Here is an 18,124-nt window from a genome sequence, read left to right as displayed (position 1 = left end):
GTGGGCAAGCCCGTACTGGGCCCCTGTGGTTTAGCCGTTCTGGTCCCAGTGGGCTTCTTAGGTGATACCTTGCGGGAAGTCAACAAAGGTAACCCATATAAAACCAATAGCTGTATGCCTTTGGGCCCACCGACCCAATTAGACTTAAGGCCCACCTTGCCAACCCAGAGAGGCTTTCTTCACTTCATCAGTATTTTTTGTGTACATGTTACTACTGAAATCACAATGCAAGTAAGAATACTTCTTATTTATTTATTTGTTTTTGCAAGACATTTTGGGCATTCTTGCATACAAAGCCCCAATTACTGGGGTGAAGGGTCTGCCCCTTCATCCGAACTTTTCGACCACCATCCCAGTCTCTCGCCCCCAGCACGAACGCAGCCACTCTGTTGTTGCCTTCCATGGTGGCTGTTGGGATTCTGCGCTGCATAGCAGATGTAAAAGTGAACAAATAAACACACACATCAAATTGATATTCAGTATGGTGGATAAAAATCACTTTCCAAAGTATTATAGTCACATCTTTCAGGAAATGCTTCAAAGCCGTATGCAATGCTACAATGTGCAATGCTTGAAATATCAGCAGATTTCGTTTGCTGTTAATATCCGTAACCATATTAAACATAAATATCCATAATAAGAATAACCGAAAGGTGCATGAGCCATTAAAGGAATATAGACACCTAAATTTATTGCGTGCTTTCTTCTGTCCAATGATGCGTTAGATAATAAAATACATGGATTACCAGGTAGTACTTGCCTACAACCCCGCTAAATAATTTATAATCGAATTTCTTCTCTCATGCTGTTTTGGTTTCATCGACCGAACGCCGACTGACTGTCGTCAAGTTGATGTTTTAGTCACATGATGCAACTAGAAAAACTAATACAATCACTGATATGTAGCTTTAATTGACTACGACATTTAATCCAGCCTCTTCCAAGACCTGGAATGACAAAAATGACCTGTCGGCAATAAAATAACCGATTTTTTATGCTTCATGTGAATTAACCACCATCTACATGTCACAGTCATCATTCGACTGATGAAACCGAAACAGCGTCAAGAAGAAATTAAATTGCAGAAAAACTGCACATTGCGCTAGTTGGTGTTGATCCATACAAAAGCGCAAACACACACGGACAATGTAAGACGAGACACACAAACCAGCGCTGAACTTACTACAGATTTTTTATTAGGAAGAAGCACGTCATATATACACACACGAAAAAAACAGCGCACATGTGCGATGTCAACAAGACTCCTAGTGCTAGTAAAAGGCAAAAACCGCTTTAAAAGCATGTGTGTATCTGCAGAACCGCTACCCACTATGTAGCATAATGACTTCTCGAAGCGATAATGTAACAGATGATGTACTCACGCACCCATTACTTTTTCTGATAATATGAAACGCCTCAGCTACTTCTCTAGTGCGCTGGTCAGAATGAGTGAACAAGACATCAGTATCGTAAAAAAAATGGCGTACGTTTGCACGTGAAACAATGCTTAGCTAGGTTAGTTTCTTTCCTAAAGAATTAGCGTGCTCCATGAGCCGCACGTTAACGCAGCGGCCAATTCGACCTATGTAGGTAAGGCCACAGGACTGAGGGATTTGATATGCTACGCCAGTCTTCTCTTCTACGCCATCTATTTTCATGATTTATGTTGCAAGCATTTCTTCTGCGCCCTTCATGCTTTCTTTGAACTGCTGCCCCCACTCTCTAGCTTGTTATGTGCAGGGAACAGAACCTTTGCCCCATGCTTGCTTCCCACTCTTTTTAATCCGGTGCGATAGCGTGTGGACATATGGCATAACCCACTACCTTTCTTCTCCCTTCTTCCGAACTCTTTTCCAGCCCTGAGGTACTTGCAGACGATTTCAGCTCATGGAGGACTGTCTGCACTTGAAACGAGAACTGAGTCCCAGAAACCAGCTTACCTACATCTGTCTATTTGGGCTAAGAGACAGGACATCATTTTATGATAAGATTTCTTTACTGCCATGCCTAAGCATCCCGTAACGATGCCACTTTTTGCAAGCTTTGAATGAAAGGACCTGTAATTCGAAAGGGACTTTTCACTTCTAGGGGAATACTGCCAACAGACATGGTTGGGTTCGAAAGAGAATTTTAATTAAGGAACTGCAGGACTCTTTCTTGAAGGACTTCATGTGTGAACCTCAGCTCCAACCAATTACATGCAAAACTATGAACATTTGACACAAATTCGGGATTCACGGACCTAGCCAGCACCAGGTAATCATCCACATAACAGAAAATGCATATGCAATAACCGGCTAGATCAGTCTCAACTTTCATATCAACCCTGCTTAGATAAATGTTACTGAGAATGGGAGCTACCTTGGCACCTATGCACACACCCCATTTTTGCATATAAAGATGACCATCCCACTCAACAAACGTGTTACTCAGGTAGTAAGATAAGAGTTAAAGAAAGAATCCCATTGTGATTCCACACTCATTTTGGAACACGCATTCATCGCTCTCATCCGTAATACAATGCTGAACATACTGGATTAGTTCAAAGTGTGGAAGAGAATAAAACAAATCAACCACATCTACACTAAAACCATCACATAGTGCCCGCCTCTGATTTCAGAGGAAATCCGCTACTGCCTCAGAATTACAGTGGACGCCCAATAAACGAAACTCGGTTAAATGAAACTTACGGATAAACAAAATTAAGCAGGGTTACTTGGTTGGTTTCGTATATCTGCAGCAGTAAAATTCTTCGGATAATTGGAACACCACTAACGTGTTACCCTCGGCTAAACGGCACAAAAGTTAAAAATTTTGAATCCTCCCGAGCGTATTTGTGCTCGCATATGTCAGCGGCAGTCTCGCAACCATGAACAAATTCTTCGCAGCCAACGCTATAGCCGGGACAAGCCAATCCAGTAAGTCGCTTGATAATCTTGTTTTTGTTGTCGTTCTGCGTTAGGCCTACGTGCGACCGGTGTTGTCGGTGCGTCGACGTGATGGAAAGCGTTAAGAAGCGGCCGCACAAAGCGCTCTTGCTTGAAAAGAAGTTACAAATTCTGCAGGAGCTTGTTCGAATTTCCCTTTCAAGAACAGAAGTTGCGAAGAAGTTCGACATCCCGAAGTCGACGCTTTCGCAGATCATGAAAAACAAAGACGTCATTCAAGGAGCTGTCAAGTCTGGGACCTTCGCTTCCAACCGGATGCGTATGAGGACGACACCGTATGAAGAACTTGAAAAGGTTCTTTTTCTGTGGTTTAAGCGTGCGCGGAGTGCCAGTTTTCCCATAAGTGGACCAATTTTGGAGCAAAAGGCGCGGGAGATAGCCCTGCAAATGGGGTTGAGAATTCCTGCGTCAGCGACGGATGGCTTAGCAGATTTAAAAAGCGCCATGGTCTAGTCTTCAAAACCATCTCAGGAGAAAGTAATGCAGTGAATAGAGAAGTCTGCGCTGACTGGCAACGCGGACGGCTGCAGGAGATTTTAAACAGCTATGAGCCACGAGACGTATTCAACGTCGACGAGATGGGCCTCTTCTACAAGAAGCTTCCATCGAAGACTCTCGCCTACAGAGGCGAAGCCTGTACAGGTGGGAAGCGCAACAAAGAGCGCATTACCGTGCTGGTGGGCGCTAATATGGCAGGCGATGAAAACTTAAAGCTGCTGGTGGTAGGAAAATCGAGACACCCACGTTGCTTCAAGGGCATTTGAAATCTACCTATGGCCTACACTGCAAATGGGAGAGCGTGGATGACAACAGCAATTTTCGAAAATTGGCTGCGGGAGGAGGACGCAAGGTTTACGAGACAGGGCAGGAAAGTTGTCTTCATCGTAGATAATTGCCCTGCCCGTGGCCAGGACGGAGGGCTGAAGTCCATCAGCCTTGAATTCCTCCCTGCCAATGCAACTGCTGTCATCCAACCAATGGGCCAAGGATTCATCCAGAACGTCAAGGTTCACTACCGCCGCCAACTGCTTCACCGCATGCTGCTTTGTGCTGACAGTGGAAAGGATTATGTCATTGACTTGCTGTCTGCTATCCACATATTGGCCCGTGCCTGGGAACAAGTTCAGGCAACAACAGTGCAGAAGTGCTTCCACCATGCAGGCTTCGAAGCACACGATCCAATAGCCCATGAAGAGGCAGGTACTGCTGATGAAGAAGCAGACACTATACTTAATCAAATAGTGCCCTCTGCCCCTTTCTGACGACAAGACTATGAGGACATAGATGCAAATGTATGCACCTGTCGCGAGGAAAGCATTGAAGAAATTATTGCAGAAGTGCAAGCCGAGGACCACTCTTCCTCCAGTGATGAGTGCGAGGACCCTGTGCCCAGTGCGGTGCCAGACAGCGCAGCTAGGAATGCAGTTGCGCTTTTGCTACAGTACTTTGAACGTGAAGGGAGCGCAGAATTTTCGCAAAGCCTTTCAAATATGCACAGTTACTTTGTTAAAAAGCAACTGAAGAATGTAAAACAGACCACAATCTGATTCCTTTTTTTCTTCACGCCCAGGTCAGTAAGGGCTGGTGCAGTGTAAATAAATATTTCTACATGAAATATATGTGCTTTGCTTAAATGAAACTTCTGATAAATGGAACACTTTGAATCCCCTTCAAGTTCCGTTTAAGAGGAGTCCACTGTAGGTACGAGAAACGGATCCTTTACGCGAAGTGACGACAAATGTTTGCGAAGATAGATAGACACAAACAACTGCCAAGAATTGTGCTCAGATACGCTTGCCCGGAAACGCACTTTAAGCTTGTGCATCTTAGCACTAAAGAAAATTTCTAGCACCGATACTGATGTCTTGTTCGCTCATTCTGACCAGCCCACTAGAGAAGTAGCTGAGGCGTTTCATATTATCAGAAAAAGTAATGGGTGCGTGAGTACATCATCTGTTATATTATCGCTTCGAGAAGTCAATATGCTACATAGTGGGTAGCGGTTCTGCAGATACACACACGCTTTTAAAGCGGTTTTTGCCTTTTACTAGCACTAGGAGTCTTGTTGACATCGCACATGTGCGCTGTTTTTCCGTGTGTATATATATGACGTGCTTCTTCCTAATAAAAAAAATCAGTTGTAAGATCAGTGCTGATTTGTGTGTCTCGTCTCTTGGTCCGTGTGTGTTGGCACTTTTGAACCACCACTATGCAATTAAATAATAAATTATTTCGTGGTCGTACATGTATAGAATGTCTAACGCATGGTTTGAAAGAAAAAAACGCACAAGCAAAAATTTGGTACCTATAGTCCTTTATATTTGGATGGCTACTCAGTAATTGATAACGGAAGTGCTGAAAACCACACCAGACAGATTGAAAGTAGCTTTTTCCTGAAATTAGATGGTGTGTTCACAAAGTGTCTATAACCTTCAGAAGATTCGCATGTACTCACCAAAAATTGCGCTGTACAGCCGTAGGTTCTTAAACGCTTCTTTTCCGCCCCGCCTCTTCAATGTGTACATAAGGGCCACAGGAGTCTTCACTAGTCTTCATAATAAGTTTTGTAGCCTCATCAGCTGGCTCACTCCCAATGAGTGCTAGCTTTTTGATCTGAAATAGATTATACAGATTATACAAAGTGAACTATGCCACGAAAACCATACATTGAACCATTCATAAGAGTCCCTCTTCGAGGAACCATGTGCAAGTCAACAAAAAATCAGAAGGATGTAGAACAGGATAATACAGAGGACTCTGAAACCTATGATCACAGTGGTGTGACTCAGCTTAATGATAACAGAATTCTCTGTTGTCTTCGAAATGCCCATCTTTGCATCATCATATTAACTTCCTTTTATGCACGACTCAATGGCATACACTTCCCAAACAATAGGACAAGGGGGAAAAAGTGAAGCCATTACTTTAAGGCCACCTTGAACCATGGCAAAACTGTAGTCTGTAGCTAAATGAGTGATGTAAGAACATAACCGTCAGCTGCCACAATGAACAGCAAGGCTAACGCTTGTGCTAATTTCTTGTAGTAGGCTAGATATTATATACAGCAAATTCTCTTTCAAATACACTTGTACAAAATGAAGCTTTCAGGTCTACAAATCCAAATGCAACATGAGGCAATTTCGAAGTCCCGACTTAATCTGAAGTGGACTCACCATATGTAGAGGGCTCAAATTAACCTACAGCTGAACAAAACACTATGCATCAAAATTATATTGAAAGGAATCAATACGTTGCCAGTAGTTCATAGGCACAATTGAAAGAAATGCCATATACCCAGTCGAAAAAAAACACCCGCCCGTTTCTGGTGTTTACACCAAATTGGCTTTTTTAGACACGGGTTCTGGTGTGACCGTGTCTGGTGTTCCGACCAGACCAGGATTTTCAGACACGGGTCCTGATGTGGCGTAGTGAGGTGTGCTTTAGTGTGTTCTGGTCTGGTTTTCTGTGCTGTGACCCGGTTGTCTAATACCGGCTCTGGTGTGGTTTCGTTTGGTGTTTCCTGGTGTGGTCGATGTACCATTCGATTTGGTGTGTTTGGTATACCGTAGAATGTCTTGAATGAGATGCTGTGAGTTTGGACATACTATCGTGAGAAAAATTAAGAGATCCCAGCGAATGCATGCCAAATGGTGTAAAACAGCAAGCACTCCTGATGTCGAGTCAGGTGCACTAACATCCATCAATCTCGCTGCGCCGGCCTTGATGGCACGAGCATTTCATCAGATGGCACCTGCACGCAGTTAGGCATAGTATGGCACACACTCGCAGCGTCATAATTTTTTCACATGATTGTACACTGGAGCATGCACATAACCACATCATTTCTGTTCTTGCCGAAGAGCAAGCACGTATCGTAAAGAAAGAAAAAATGCTCACATTTGCACAAAAGCGTCCTTAGCTTCATTGGTAGACAAAATTGGCAGTATAGTCAAGATGGAGGCCCCAAGCATCATAGCGTGCGTCTTTTCTGGCAAAGTCGAATAGGTTGAATTTCCCTGATAGCAGCTTGACTCCAGCTGTGTAGCCACAATGCCTGAAGAACAACAGAACAAAATCACGAATTTGTGTGAAATACACTATAATAATCACGGTGCAAAGACAACCAGCAAATACTGCTATTAAATTTAGCTCAGTGGTGCAATTATACAGTACACATTCAATACGACTCGCAATGCCTCTACAGTAAATCAACTGACTTCTGCTTTATAGTAAATCAATGCTACTCACATAAAGCAGCCCACTTGCATTAATTTGCTTGAAATCAGTATCTGGATGAGCAAGTATTTCACACTTTCATTCACACAGTACAACATGGACAAGGGGGAAGACACCGAAAAACACTTTGAGGTCCCTCCTCCCTTGCCCCTGTTCATCATCATGCTGTGTGAATGAAAGTGTGAATTATTGCGTTGTGTTTTTCTTTTGTATTCATAGCTAACTGCATATATTTACAATACAGTTGGGTATGCCTGCATCATAATCTGAATTCGTCATATTTTGGCATTGCAGCTGATATTGAGCATGACAGTCCTTCCAACACAGTCAGGCTTTCTGAGACAATCAACAGCACTCTAGCATCTCCGGTAATTTGATTCATTACCAGGCTCAGAGATACTAATACTTGGTAGCCTAGAGAAATAAATTGATATGGAAATTCTACTGCTGCAGAAAACAAAAATAAGAGAAATTAAGGAATTACAGCAATGATTACAAGATGCCCATAAAGATGGGCACAAAAGGAGACAAGATGTAGTTCGACTAAAAAAAATATCTGATGCGAGTATATTTCAGGGTGACAAAATCCATGTTTTGAGACTTTATGCGCACAGGGTGCAGAACTGTAAAGCCCTGCATGGCTGGCTGCATCTATTTAGAAGACCATTCCTCTTAATTTCTTCCAAAAAAGTGGCAGAAAATCATAAAAAGCCGACTGCGGAAATTTATTTTCAGCTGAATGCCACATACAAAATGACAAGGGTGGAATGTTAATGATTCGAAAGGAAATCCTAAACAAGATGCGATGAACTCTGGCACCGGTAAAACCCCAACAGAAGCGCAAAAAAAAGCTGCCAGATTATTTTTCCTGCTGAATGTATTAAAACCAAAGCTGCCTGAGCGCACGAGTTTTGTTTAGGTATAGCTTGCTATGCACATCCTGAGCCTCTGGTGCAGTTGACTGCAGAGTACCTGCAGACACTTGCACACATACAAAACCCACACTAGATTCTGCGTACTGTGCATTGCCCACTATAGTGCCTAGCACGCCCTGTCTTCCAGTGAGATGCACTTCTTTTGGTGCATCCAAGCATTAAGCTTCCAGTTATAAAAAATGTCTGAGTTGATTATGAGTTAAGTGAATAAGCTTAACAAGTTGACTGGTTCTAAGCAGGCAGATAACTTGCAAGATCCGCTTCTCACAGCAAGGCAGAAAACAATAATGGCTTCAGGACACTGTAGTGCAGGGCTCCAAATTAGTTTAGACCAAGTGGGGTTCGTTAAGCTTCGCTGACATTGTATGGCAGACCGGCACCTTTTCCAAAGTAGCAATGTTTACTGCCACACATATACGTAACTCACTAGTCGCATGATTCCTCCCAACATGTATGCAACAAAATATTGCAACCGCTTCGAGCCATCTCTACAGGCCCCGCTGGCCATCCCTGCTAAGTGTGAAAAAAAGTGGCTAAGATATGCTTTGTCATATTCAATGCTACAAACTATTTTTACAAAGCATGCAGCAATGCTAGCAAAAGAGTGCTCAAGCACACCTATGCTTGAGTAAAAAGTAGCCAAAATCTTTTTACATGTAAAATGAAGTAGCTGAAGTTAGAACATGACTTGTAAAACTGTATGCATAACAGCTCGACAAGAGAGCAGAGAAGGTAAGGGCAAACAGGGGTTCATTATGGGCTACATGATGGACTCTAACAGTCACTTCCATCATGGCATCTGACTGTTAAACAATAGGCCAGCTAGCATTCAATTCAAGCTTATTTTCATGCAAAATGCTTTCAGTGATGGCTACAAGTTATAACATACAAATTTTCGTTGTTAAGTAGAGGCAACCAGAGGATTCATGATAGCAAATGTGGCGGCACCCACGTATGCCTATACTGAATCAGCATCACTTAGGCTTCAGTAGCTAAAATCCAAGCTTCAGGGCAAATGACTGCTAAGTACCGTCCATCTTCTGTTTCCATGGCATGAGAAGTACATATTCACTAAAAGTTGTTCATTATGAGTAATTTCACTGATTATGCACTGCCGCACTGAACATAGAGCCTAGGCTTTTAAGCTGCTTTTATCCTCACACGAGCTAACTGAACGCATCAATTAACCTCCTGTAAATAAACTTTCACATGAAGACATCTACAATTATTTGATCACGTCTTGTATGTCTGGCATTATCCTTTGTTTGGCGCTTTCATATTATAAACCACTAACAAACCTGAGTCGTAATTCTCACATACACTGATGGAGTGAGTATATGCCCCTGAGATAAATCCAGCTACAGCTAGCAATTACCTCTCAGTGCATCCATTTTCACACTACAGCGCACAAAAATACACGAACGAAGAGGATAGACACCACGGACACCGGACATAATTTTTGTGCGCTGGAATGATGTCTCATAATTCTTCCCAGAACCGACTATCCCAGCCCTCTATTCTGAGCCTTGTGGAGAACCTTTTCCTTGCCTTCCGCTGTCACCTCCTGAGCACTTGCCACTGGAACTGCAGAGTACAACTGCTTCTGTTGACCAGATGGGAATGGCAGTTCTCTTGTGAAATACTGCATAAATTGGGATTCCCTTCACGGTGTCATACATTGCCTTCTCTACCTTGAATTCAGATGCACCTAAAGGAAAAAGAAACCGCATATAAAAATTCTTAGCCATATTTGCAGCCAGGAATATGATAATAATTGTATTTGTATGCTTCACAGCAACAACAGCAGTATGCTTTAACGCCTGTTGAAACAAGAAAGTAGAAACCATTTCGTTTATTACCAACACAAGACTTGCACCTTGATGTTGATGGTGTCATGCAATAGTGGTGAGTTCTGATATGAGTGTGAAGTACAAAAGGCAACTGCTTGCTTCGAATTTTAGAACATGCAACTTTAACTGCACAATTATTGAAAAGGAATTGACTTCATCCTTGAAAATCGCAGATTAGTATGTGTGGTAGCAAATACTGAAAATAAAAATAGGAGCACTGCCAGTGTTTAAATCAACACGCAGTGACTGGTTTGGTTTATATGGGTTTAACGTCCCAAAGCGACTCAGGCTATGAGGGACACCGTAATGAAGGGCTCCAGAAGTATCGACCACCTGGGGTTCTTTAGAGTGCTCTGACACCGCACAGTACACGGGCCTCAATAATTTCGCCTCCATCGAAATTTGACCGCTGCGGCCGGGATTGAATTCACGTCTTTCGGGCCAGCAGCCGAGTGCCATAACCACTCAGCCACCGCGGCGGCTTCGCAGTGACTGCTAAGAGCAATTTTCTAATTGCAGTTCTTGCCCATGCCCTTGTCAAGCAAGGCACTAATGCCGGTTGACCTGCAGTAAATCTAATGTATCCTCAACATGCTGCCTAGTTAGCAAAGTTCTTGTAGTCAAAATTGAACGAAACATTACTTATTTTTTCAGCTAGAAGCGCATGAACTATTGAGTCCAAGGCAAACAACTTAGTGCCTTAGAATAGTGTTCAACGAGGGGCCCACACGCAGACACTTGACTTGCCACTGTTTCCTTATACAAAGTAATACAGGAGTGCATGGCCTGTGCTGTTCATGGTAAGAAATACAAAATATAAATAGAAACAAAACTGAAGTGCAACGAAAAATTAGAGACAAGTTCTGTCATTACACCTTATGTGACACTAGAGAGTACATATTCATAAAGAAGTAGTAAAATGGTCATTTTGAAATTTTGCACAATCATGAAATTGTCATGAGCAGAGTCATTATGCCTTTTCTTCACACAAAAGGTTTCCAGCGGCTCCAGTGCACTTCAGTTTCTTTTTAGTACAGTGCCTTTAAAAGACAGAAATTGGTCAAGGGCCACAAAATGGTAATAACTGTGTATCACCATTTTCATATCTATGCTTCATTACTTTTTAACACAACCTCCAATATGACCCACATGATTTGCTGCAGGAGCAGGATTCCAGTGTGCACCACTCACATTCAATGAAGGACCTGGCTGCCTTTTCCAAGTGTTATACTAATTTTCACAATGAAAGTGCCGTTGAGCGAGTTTGACAGCAAGCAAAAACATGATTTGAACCTAATAGCTTAAGGAAATTTTAAAGTGGTCCGTAACATTATGCTTGTAACAAGACAACTTCAGGTGTAAATACTCATCAAAGTTGCCATCAGATCTCAGCTTTGGTGTGCTCATAAAGGGAAGGTGGGGTGCTTAGTTATAATGACCAATTGCCACGGCTGGTACATTGTGCTACCTACTTCAACGATGAAGGATGTGACAAACTATCCTCCAAAATCTGACATCTGGCATAAAGGCTGAAAAGCAAAAGAAAATGAAGGACCACTAAGACCTGAAATTATTTCCTATTTGAACAGTTATGCACATCATAAAGAAAGCTGACAAACGGCGCGAAGTTATACTGGTATTTTGGTCTCAGATGCTCGCTCATTTGAGCCTCAGTATCCTAACTAAAGCAATAAAAAAGACATGACTGTTGAAGGCATCATAAGCTCCTGTAAAGCTCATCAGCAGTGAGAAAAACAAATTCTAACCTTCATAATAATTTAAAAGCCAACCAATGAGGCCACTCTGTCAGTCACCAACTAAGAGACAATGTACAAGCTATACACTGTAAATTCACAAACTCTACATGAGAGCAAAGCATGCCCTGCACTTGTGAAACAAATTTTTGTCAATGTAAGATTCTTGGCAACAGTAGGCATCACCATTAATGGCATGTGCTAAAAAGGAAGAGGGCACCTTAATGATGTTGTAAAATTTAGAATTCAGCCTTTCAGTAAACTATATTTTGTCTAGTACCATGAGCACCGTCAGAGGAGAAGGCAAAAATGAAAGGAAAGCGGCCAGCTGTCATGAGGCCTGCCACAAAAAAACACTGAACTGAAGCGGTGCACAAACAAAAAAGAAGGAATGCACTATGCGATTACAGAACACAAAATAACACAGGAAAACAGGGCCCAACCAATGAATGAAAAGAGAACAACAAAAAGAAGGTAAGCAGTACTGAACACTGCTGCCTCTGCAAATTGAGAGCAGTGAAATAGAAAACACCTAAAAAATAAGTTTCAAGGACTATAAAAATGCAACTTTGGTCACATATTTTTTTAAACGCTGCATTACACATTAGAATACACGAATCCCCAAATGGTATTTGCCTATCATTAAATAATTTATAATTCCATTTCCTTCGCTGATGTTGTTTAGGCTTGATCAGCCAATTGATGGCTGTGATGCCTAGTTGGCCTTTAGGTCTGCTGAGGCATGGAAAAGGCTACAATATAAATGTTGATATGCAGTTTTAATTCACTACAACACCTAAAACAGCCTGTTTCAAAAGCTGGAATGACAACAAATGCCATAGCAGCAGTTATATTACCAGTTTTCTTGCTTTTGCCGTGACCTGAAAACCAACTACACGTCGCAGCCATCGTTCGGTTGATAATACTGAAACAACAAAGAGAAAGACAATTATAAATTATTTACCAGTCATAGAGCAAATATCACGGGGTGGTCCATGTACAGGTGCGGACAGAAGTAAACAGAGCGTGCCACACAAGAACTGCGTGTCAGCGCCGCCCAGCCAAACCAGGCGAGAGCTGGAAATCGCCACGCGCATGTGCAGGCCCGCTTCCGGCGCGACCCTCTCAATGCTCCGCTTGCCTCACATTCGTCCGGCGTCTGTGTCGTGCTGATGATGATCATGATTGGATGGTCGTGCTCTGTGTAGCTAGCGAACATTTCGGAAAACAAAGACCGCTGTCTTGATAAGGCAAATTGCGCGGGGACAGCTCTACCATTAAGCCGCTTCGTTTGAGACAGCTGGAGGCATGTTTGCGCCGCAAACAACCCGCATGTTTCGAACTTTTGCTGCCGCTGGGACTCTGCTGCGTCTCACTCGCAAGCAAACGCGCTCGAAACACTCGGCATACTGCCGCCGTTTTGTGTTAATTTTCTACAGTTATCACTGATGATTCGCCTTGTTCCTACCAGGCGCTGACGCAGCGCTAGTGTATGCACCCTGCCTGTCTCCCCCGAAACAAACTGCCCCTATAATGGATCCTGCTCTTATCACCAATGAGACAGTGCGCTGCGTATCGCGCTGTCATGTGCGAAGCAGAGCTCATGGTAATCACTTTGCATGCACCTTTGGATCTTAGGATGACTACAAGCACCCGCTGTCTCACCCACATGAATGCCGCGGCAGCAGTGCGTCACTGTTGCGTGCCCCGCGTGCAAAATTCGGTATGTAAGTATCCGTGATCGCCCACTAATCAGAGTATGAGCCACGACAGAACCCAGCAAGTGATCCAAACTCTTCTGTACGAGCTGTATTACTTCACAGCTACCGGTTACATATAGACATTGGTCTGTTTGAGAATATAGGTGTGAAAACCCAACAGCTGCATCCAGCACATTTGGAAGCAGTCACTATCCTTGAGACGCTGGATCGCGCTGCAAAAAGCGCCAAGAGCGGCTGTTTCATCTCCTTTTAAGCTGACCTCCTAGGCGAGGTTCCAATGCAGGAGCACTGTGGTGCAGTACAGACACACAGGGCGCATGCTTTGCCGCTCCGTCGGTTCCTCGTAGGAGCAAGCCGAAAATGAACGGTAACTGTATAAAAGATCCCGAAACTGCGGTGGTGGATCGAGTGCTTTTGAGTTTATTTGGTCTATAGCGAGATGGAAATGAATCCCAGAAGCAACTAAAGTTCGAAGGACGCGCGCTATTTGCAATGGAAACGCGCCACAGCTGTCACAGATGAAACGACATAATGATAGCGTCGCCCCCGCGGGATTTTTGGCTTCAAGGCAGCGGTCTGTGCGCTCCGAAATGCCCGCTCGCTACTAAGGGCGCAACCATCTGATCATAACCATCATCAGCGTGACCCTGACTATGGCCGAATGAGAGGCGAGCGGAGCAATGAGAGTTGCGCTGGTAGGGGGCCTGCATATGCGTGTCGCGATTTTGAGCTTACGTGTGGTTTTGCTAGGCGGCGCTGAAAAGCAGTTCTTTCTTGTGCGGCGCGCTTCGTTTACTTCTGTCCGCGCCTGCACATTAATGTCTAAGGCACTTGAAAAAAGACGCAAGCAAACATCTGGTGTCCATAGTATATGCAGTTTCTTTCAAGCTTTGTTGAACTATGATATCAGGTAGCATGCCGAAAGGCTGAGTCAAACAGGTCACTACAAGCTCCTAATTTCCTGTAAGTGTAACAGAGCAAGTATATTCACTGAACTTGCACAGTGTCATCACCAAGGAAGTGAAATGGCAAAAAAAAATCAGAACTGACCAAGATAATCACAGAGGTAACAATTTATGGTGAACATTCACCTTTTTTCATTTAGCACTTTTAGCTTTTTTGTGCACAGGCTATAATTCAACAGACCTTGAAGTAGTTTGCAGTAGACGGTGCTTATTTTCCAGTCAGATCTAGAGGCAGTAAAAATATTGCAACTACAGTGAAACGTTCATTTAACAGTACCTCTTGCTGGACTAGTTGGTGTAACATTGTGTAACAAAAGTAAAAACAGCGCTAATGTTTACATAAACAACACAGAAAGAACAGACAGGACGGGCGCTGTCCTGTCTGTTCTTTCTGTGTGGTTTGTGTAAAAATTAGCGCTGTTTTTACTTTCGTTATACAGTGAGAGGCCACAGAAGAGAAGCTGCCAAGCTTCAAGTCCAATTAATGTTTCTCATCTTTGAGGTGCATTCATAGCTGCACTATATAACACCATTCATATTCTTTTCATCAAGTGAAATAAAACGTATTTGCTGGACCAGTCTCTGAGGAGTGCCATGCGACACCGGCATTACTGCAGAAGCTTGACATGGTTATCCTTCTACTATGAGTGTCTATGAGGAGTGCCATGGGAGATGGATACTAGAGGAAAAAAGAATAAAAGCATTGTTCTCATGCTGTAATATCACCTTAGAATGCTGCCCTGTAGCCCATTACTTCATATTCGCATTTCTTAAAGCCTGGCTGCATTGAAGGGGGCCTCTAGTGACTCGAGAACGGGTGGGGAGGGAACTAGAGGGAGAGAGAGAAAGCGGCTGAGCTGAGGCTATGCCATTGTGCTCGCTGTTGCTTTGTAGCCTTGGAGTTGAGCAGCCAGCTCTGGACTCAATCGTGGTATGAGGGTGCGGGTTACCCTTTTTCTTCCACCCTGTGTGTTGTGCTGTCAACGTTGCATTTTTTGCGTTTTGGCTATAAGAAAACGTGTTAATGATTCTTGCTAAAAATCACCACGAAATTTTAGAAATGACAGGAGAAATGTTCCAACCACCACTAACAAGAAAAAGAAAATTGGTTGATTGCTTCGGATTCATACGCTCCTTATAAGCATTCTAGTACAGGAAGTCTCAGATTCCTCGTTAGTTCCGTAAGGGTTCCGAGGCCAGCCGAGACACCCCTGTATATAAGCACTGCTTCTTTCTGAGCATGAAACTGGCACTATCTGATGATGACCTATTGAGAAGAGACACACACGTTATTTTGAATAGGGGAATGCCAATACATGCCATCAACGTTCTGGTCCAAAGCAGACATTGCAACACACTGATCTCAATGCAGAGGTGAAAAAAAACAGATCTGAGAAAACTCGACACATACTTGTGCTCTGCAATGTATGCTGAACAGGCACAGACAAGAACAGCTCCAAATCTCGACAGTGGAGACATCTTCTCCGATGAAGCTCTTTTCAGACCTCTTCATTACTGAAGAGAAGGCACTTCACCTGCATAACATAATTTCCAGCTGTGTATTTTGCACCCACAATGCCTGGCACTTCCTGATAATTATTTGTATTGCTGGCATTTCACACAACCACAAGAAAATGTTTAAACAGCCAAACTTCAAATACATAACGCCACTTGCCCACACTAGTTTTTATGATCAGCTCTGTACTACTTAGATTATTCAAAACAACTTAATTTGAAAGGGTTACAAAGCGCTCTTTTTCTATGGCTACTTCTTCGTCATCATTTAGCAATGACTTTTATTCACGGCCGCCAGCAACTAAAAGAACTTTACAGCTGCAGGCAACGGTACCAATGTTACAAAAGTGATCGAGCAGGCAGCTACCTGTTGTGGTATCGCAGTGACACGTCGCTTCAATTCACTCAGTCGCTTGCATGGCTTGACGCGTCACACCCCTCCCACTCTGAGCTTGACAGCTGGTGTAATCGGCTCGTAGAGGTGTGTTATAACCTTAAGACGCCACATCAGATTACTATAAAGACGCACATACGCGTAGCGAATAACAGAACGCTAAACAGACCGAGCGGCGCACGCTATCGGCAGTTCGCAACGGGCCGATACTGGCGTCAAAAACACGCGTGCAGGCAGTGCACGATCACGCCCCACGTCGAATAATGAACAGGAAGTCGGGCAACCACCTTAACGAAAGCCCAAAACATAGTCACGCGCCTTGCTGGGCGGTATACAATTGCCACATTTACATTTAGGACTCCTACGCGCGCCTGCCATTCAGCAAACGCATCTATGCATACACCTCGGCGCTCGCGTCGCAACGCATACACTGTGAACACTGACGGACCAGCAGTTTGCCCCGCCGCGGTGGCTCAGTGGTTAGGGCGCTCGACTACTGATCCGGAGTTCCCGGGTTCGAACCCGACCGCGGCGGCTGCGTTTTTATGGAGGAAAAACACTAAGGCGCCCGTGTGCTGTGCGATGTCAGTGCACGTTAAAGATCCCCAGGTGGTCGAAATTATTCCGGAGCCCTCCACTACGGCACCTCTTCTTCCTTTCTTCTTTCACTCCCTCCTTTATCCCTTTCCTTACGGCGCGGTTCAGGTGTCCAACGATATATGAGACAGATACTGCGCCATTTCCTTTCCCCCAAAACCAATAATTAATTAATAATATTGATGATTCGATGTGGAATGCACTTTGCTGCCGCGGAAACAACCAGTGACTCACGCGCAATGCCGAAGGGAAACGAACAGGACAGAGCTGACGAGCCTCGTCCCTTCCGCTCCTTCTCGCCTTTGCGCTCGCTCGTTTATTTTCGCGGTCACAAATTGCACGCACTCTTGCGCTACAATATGGGTCTCACCTGGAAACGAAGACTCTACGAATTCCAGTAACCGCTTTCTTCTCTTGCTTTGCGGCTGCTATGGTTGAAGTCGAACGTGTTGTGGAAACGAGGACTCGACGCATTCCAGTAACCGCTTTCTTCTCTTGCTTCGCGGTTGCTACGGTTGAAGCCGAACGTGTTGTATGAAACGGCTCCATGCTTCTCGGCGTGGTCACTTTTCACAAAGTACGCGAACGGCTGCATTGCTGACACGCGGCGCAAGCTACTATAAGCAAAAAATCCAAACGGAAGTTTGAAGGAACGATTTTGAAATCAGACACAAACAGCACACGAACAGCAGCAGCACGGAGCACGGCACGGCGCGGCGTAAGGCCTAGCCGGATATCACTCTGGAAATGCACCGAGGGAGAGGAGGGGAAGAGGGTGTGCTGCGTCCTGCCACGTGACCTGGCAGCAGCGCGCTGGATTTGAACGGCGTTGGGAAGCACGCTAGGCGCTGGCGCGTGGCTATTAGCGTGGCGTCATGGTAAATATATACTGCAAACTGTTACAAAATTGCAGCTAGACTAAGGCGCTCCGCGCCTCCGTGCATCATTGCCGTGCAGTTTTCATGTCAAAAGCAAGCGACAATGTTTCAGCTTCTTGCAGAACAACTTTACAAATTGTTTTCTTAGCTTTTCTCTTTTCTTTCTGGTCTTTTGCCGACCGGATTAAAGAGCTTTCACTGCATATTTTTTAGCACAGCACTAAGTTTCTCGTAAACCACATTTCGCCTTATGCTACAAAGATATGATCTGCAGAACAAGTCTGCTTTACTCAACTTCAAAAAAAAAGGTTAATCTCAAAGGTGCTATTGT

The 18,124-nt window shown here is 44.0% G+C and overlaps 1 protein-coding gene across 6 annotated transcripts; it reads right to left on the bottom strand.

Moving 5' to 3' along the window:
* Positions 1–246: 246 nt before the first annotated feature.
* On the bottom strand, positions 247–17,663 carry LOC144116130 (uncharacterized). 6 transcript variants are annotated; one of them, XR_013311753.1, is made up of 6 exons: positions 17,286–17,663; positions 12,581–12,648; positions 9,657–9,827; positions 6,846–7,002; positions 5,404–5,561; positions 247–424 (listed from the first exon to the last, which is right to left on the bottom strand). XR_013311753.1 is itself a non-coding variant. In XM_077650825.1 (6 exons), exons 2-6 carry the CDS (start codon positions 15,886–15,888, stop codon positions 328–330), a joined length of 561 nt encoding a protein of 186 aa, XP_077506951.1. In that variant the 5' UTR covers positions 15,889–15,944; positions 17,286–17,663; the 3' UTR covers positions 247–327. The 6 variants fall into 6 exon arrangements, 3 of the variants coding, with proteins under 3 accessions (XP_077506951.1, XP_077506949.1, XP_077506952.1); XR_013311754.1 differs by having other exon boundaries at positions 9,668–9,827; XM_077650825.1 differs by lacking the exon at positions 5,404–5,561 and adding an exon at positions 15,821–15,944.
* Between the last annotated feature and the right edge of the window lie 461 nt (positions 17,664–18,124).

The sequence above is a fragment of the Amblyomma americanum genome, chromosome 1, assembly GCF_052857255.1.
Source record: "Amblyomma americanum isolate KBUSLIRL-KWMA chromosome 1, ASM5285725v1, whole genome shotgun sequence".
Lineage (NCBI taxonomy): Eukaryota > Metazoa > Arthropoda > Arachnida > Ixodida > Ixodidae > Amblyomma > Amblyomma americanum.
This window is presented reverse-complemented; position numbering and strand designations above follow the sequence as displayed.

Coding starts and splice junctions, on each gene's coding strand:
- LOC144116130 (XM_077650823.1), bottom strand. CDS start 17,464: ATGGAGCCGTTTCATACAACACGTTCGGCTTCAACCGTAGCAACCGCG. Junction 12,649..17,285: donor CGTAGAGTCTTCGTTTCCAG/GTGAGACCCATA, acceptor TTGTTGTTTCAG/TATTATCAACCGAACGATGG. Junction 425..6,845: donor AAGGACGCTTTTGTGCAAAT/GTGAGCATTTTT, acceptor TCTGCTATGCAG/CGCAGAATCCCAACAGCCAC.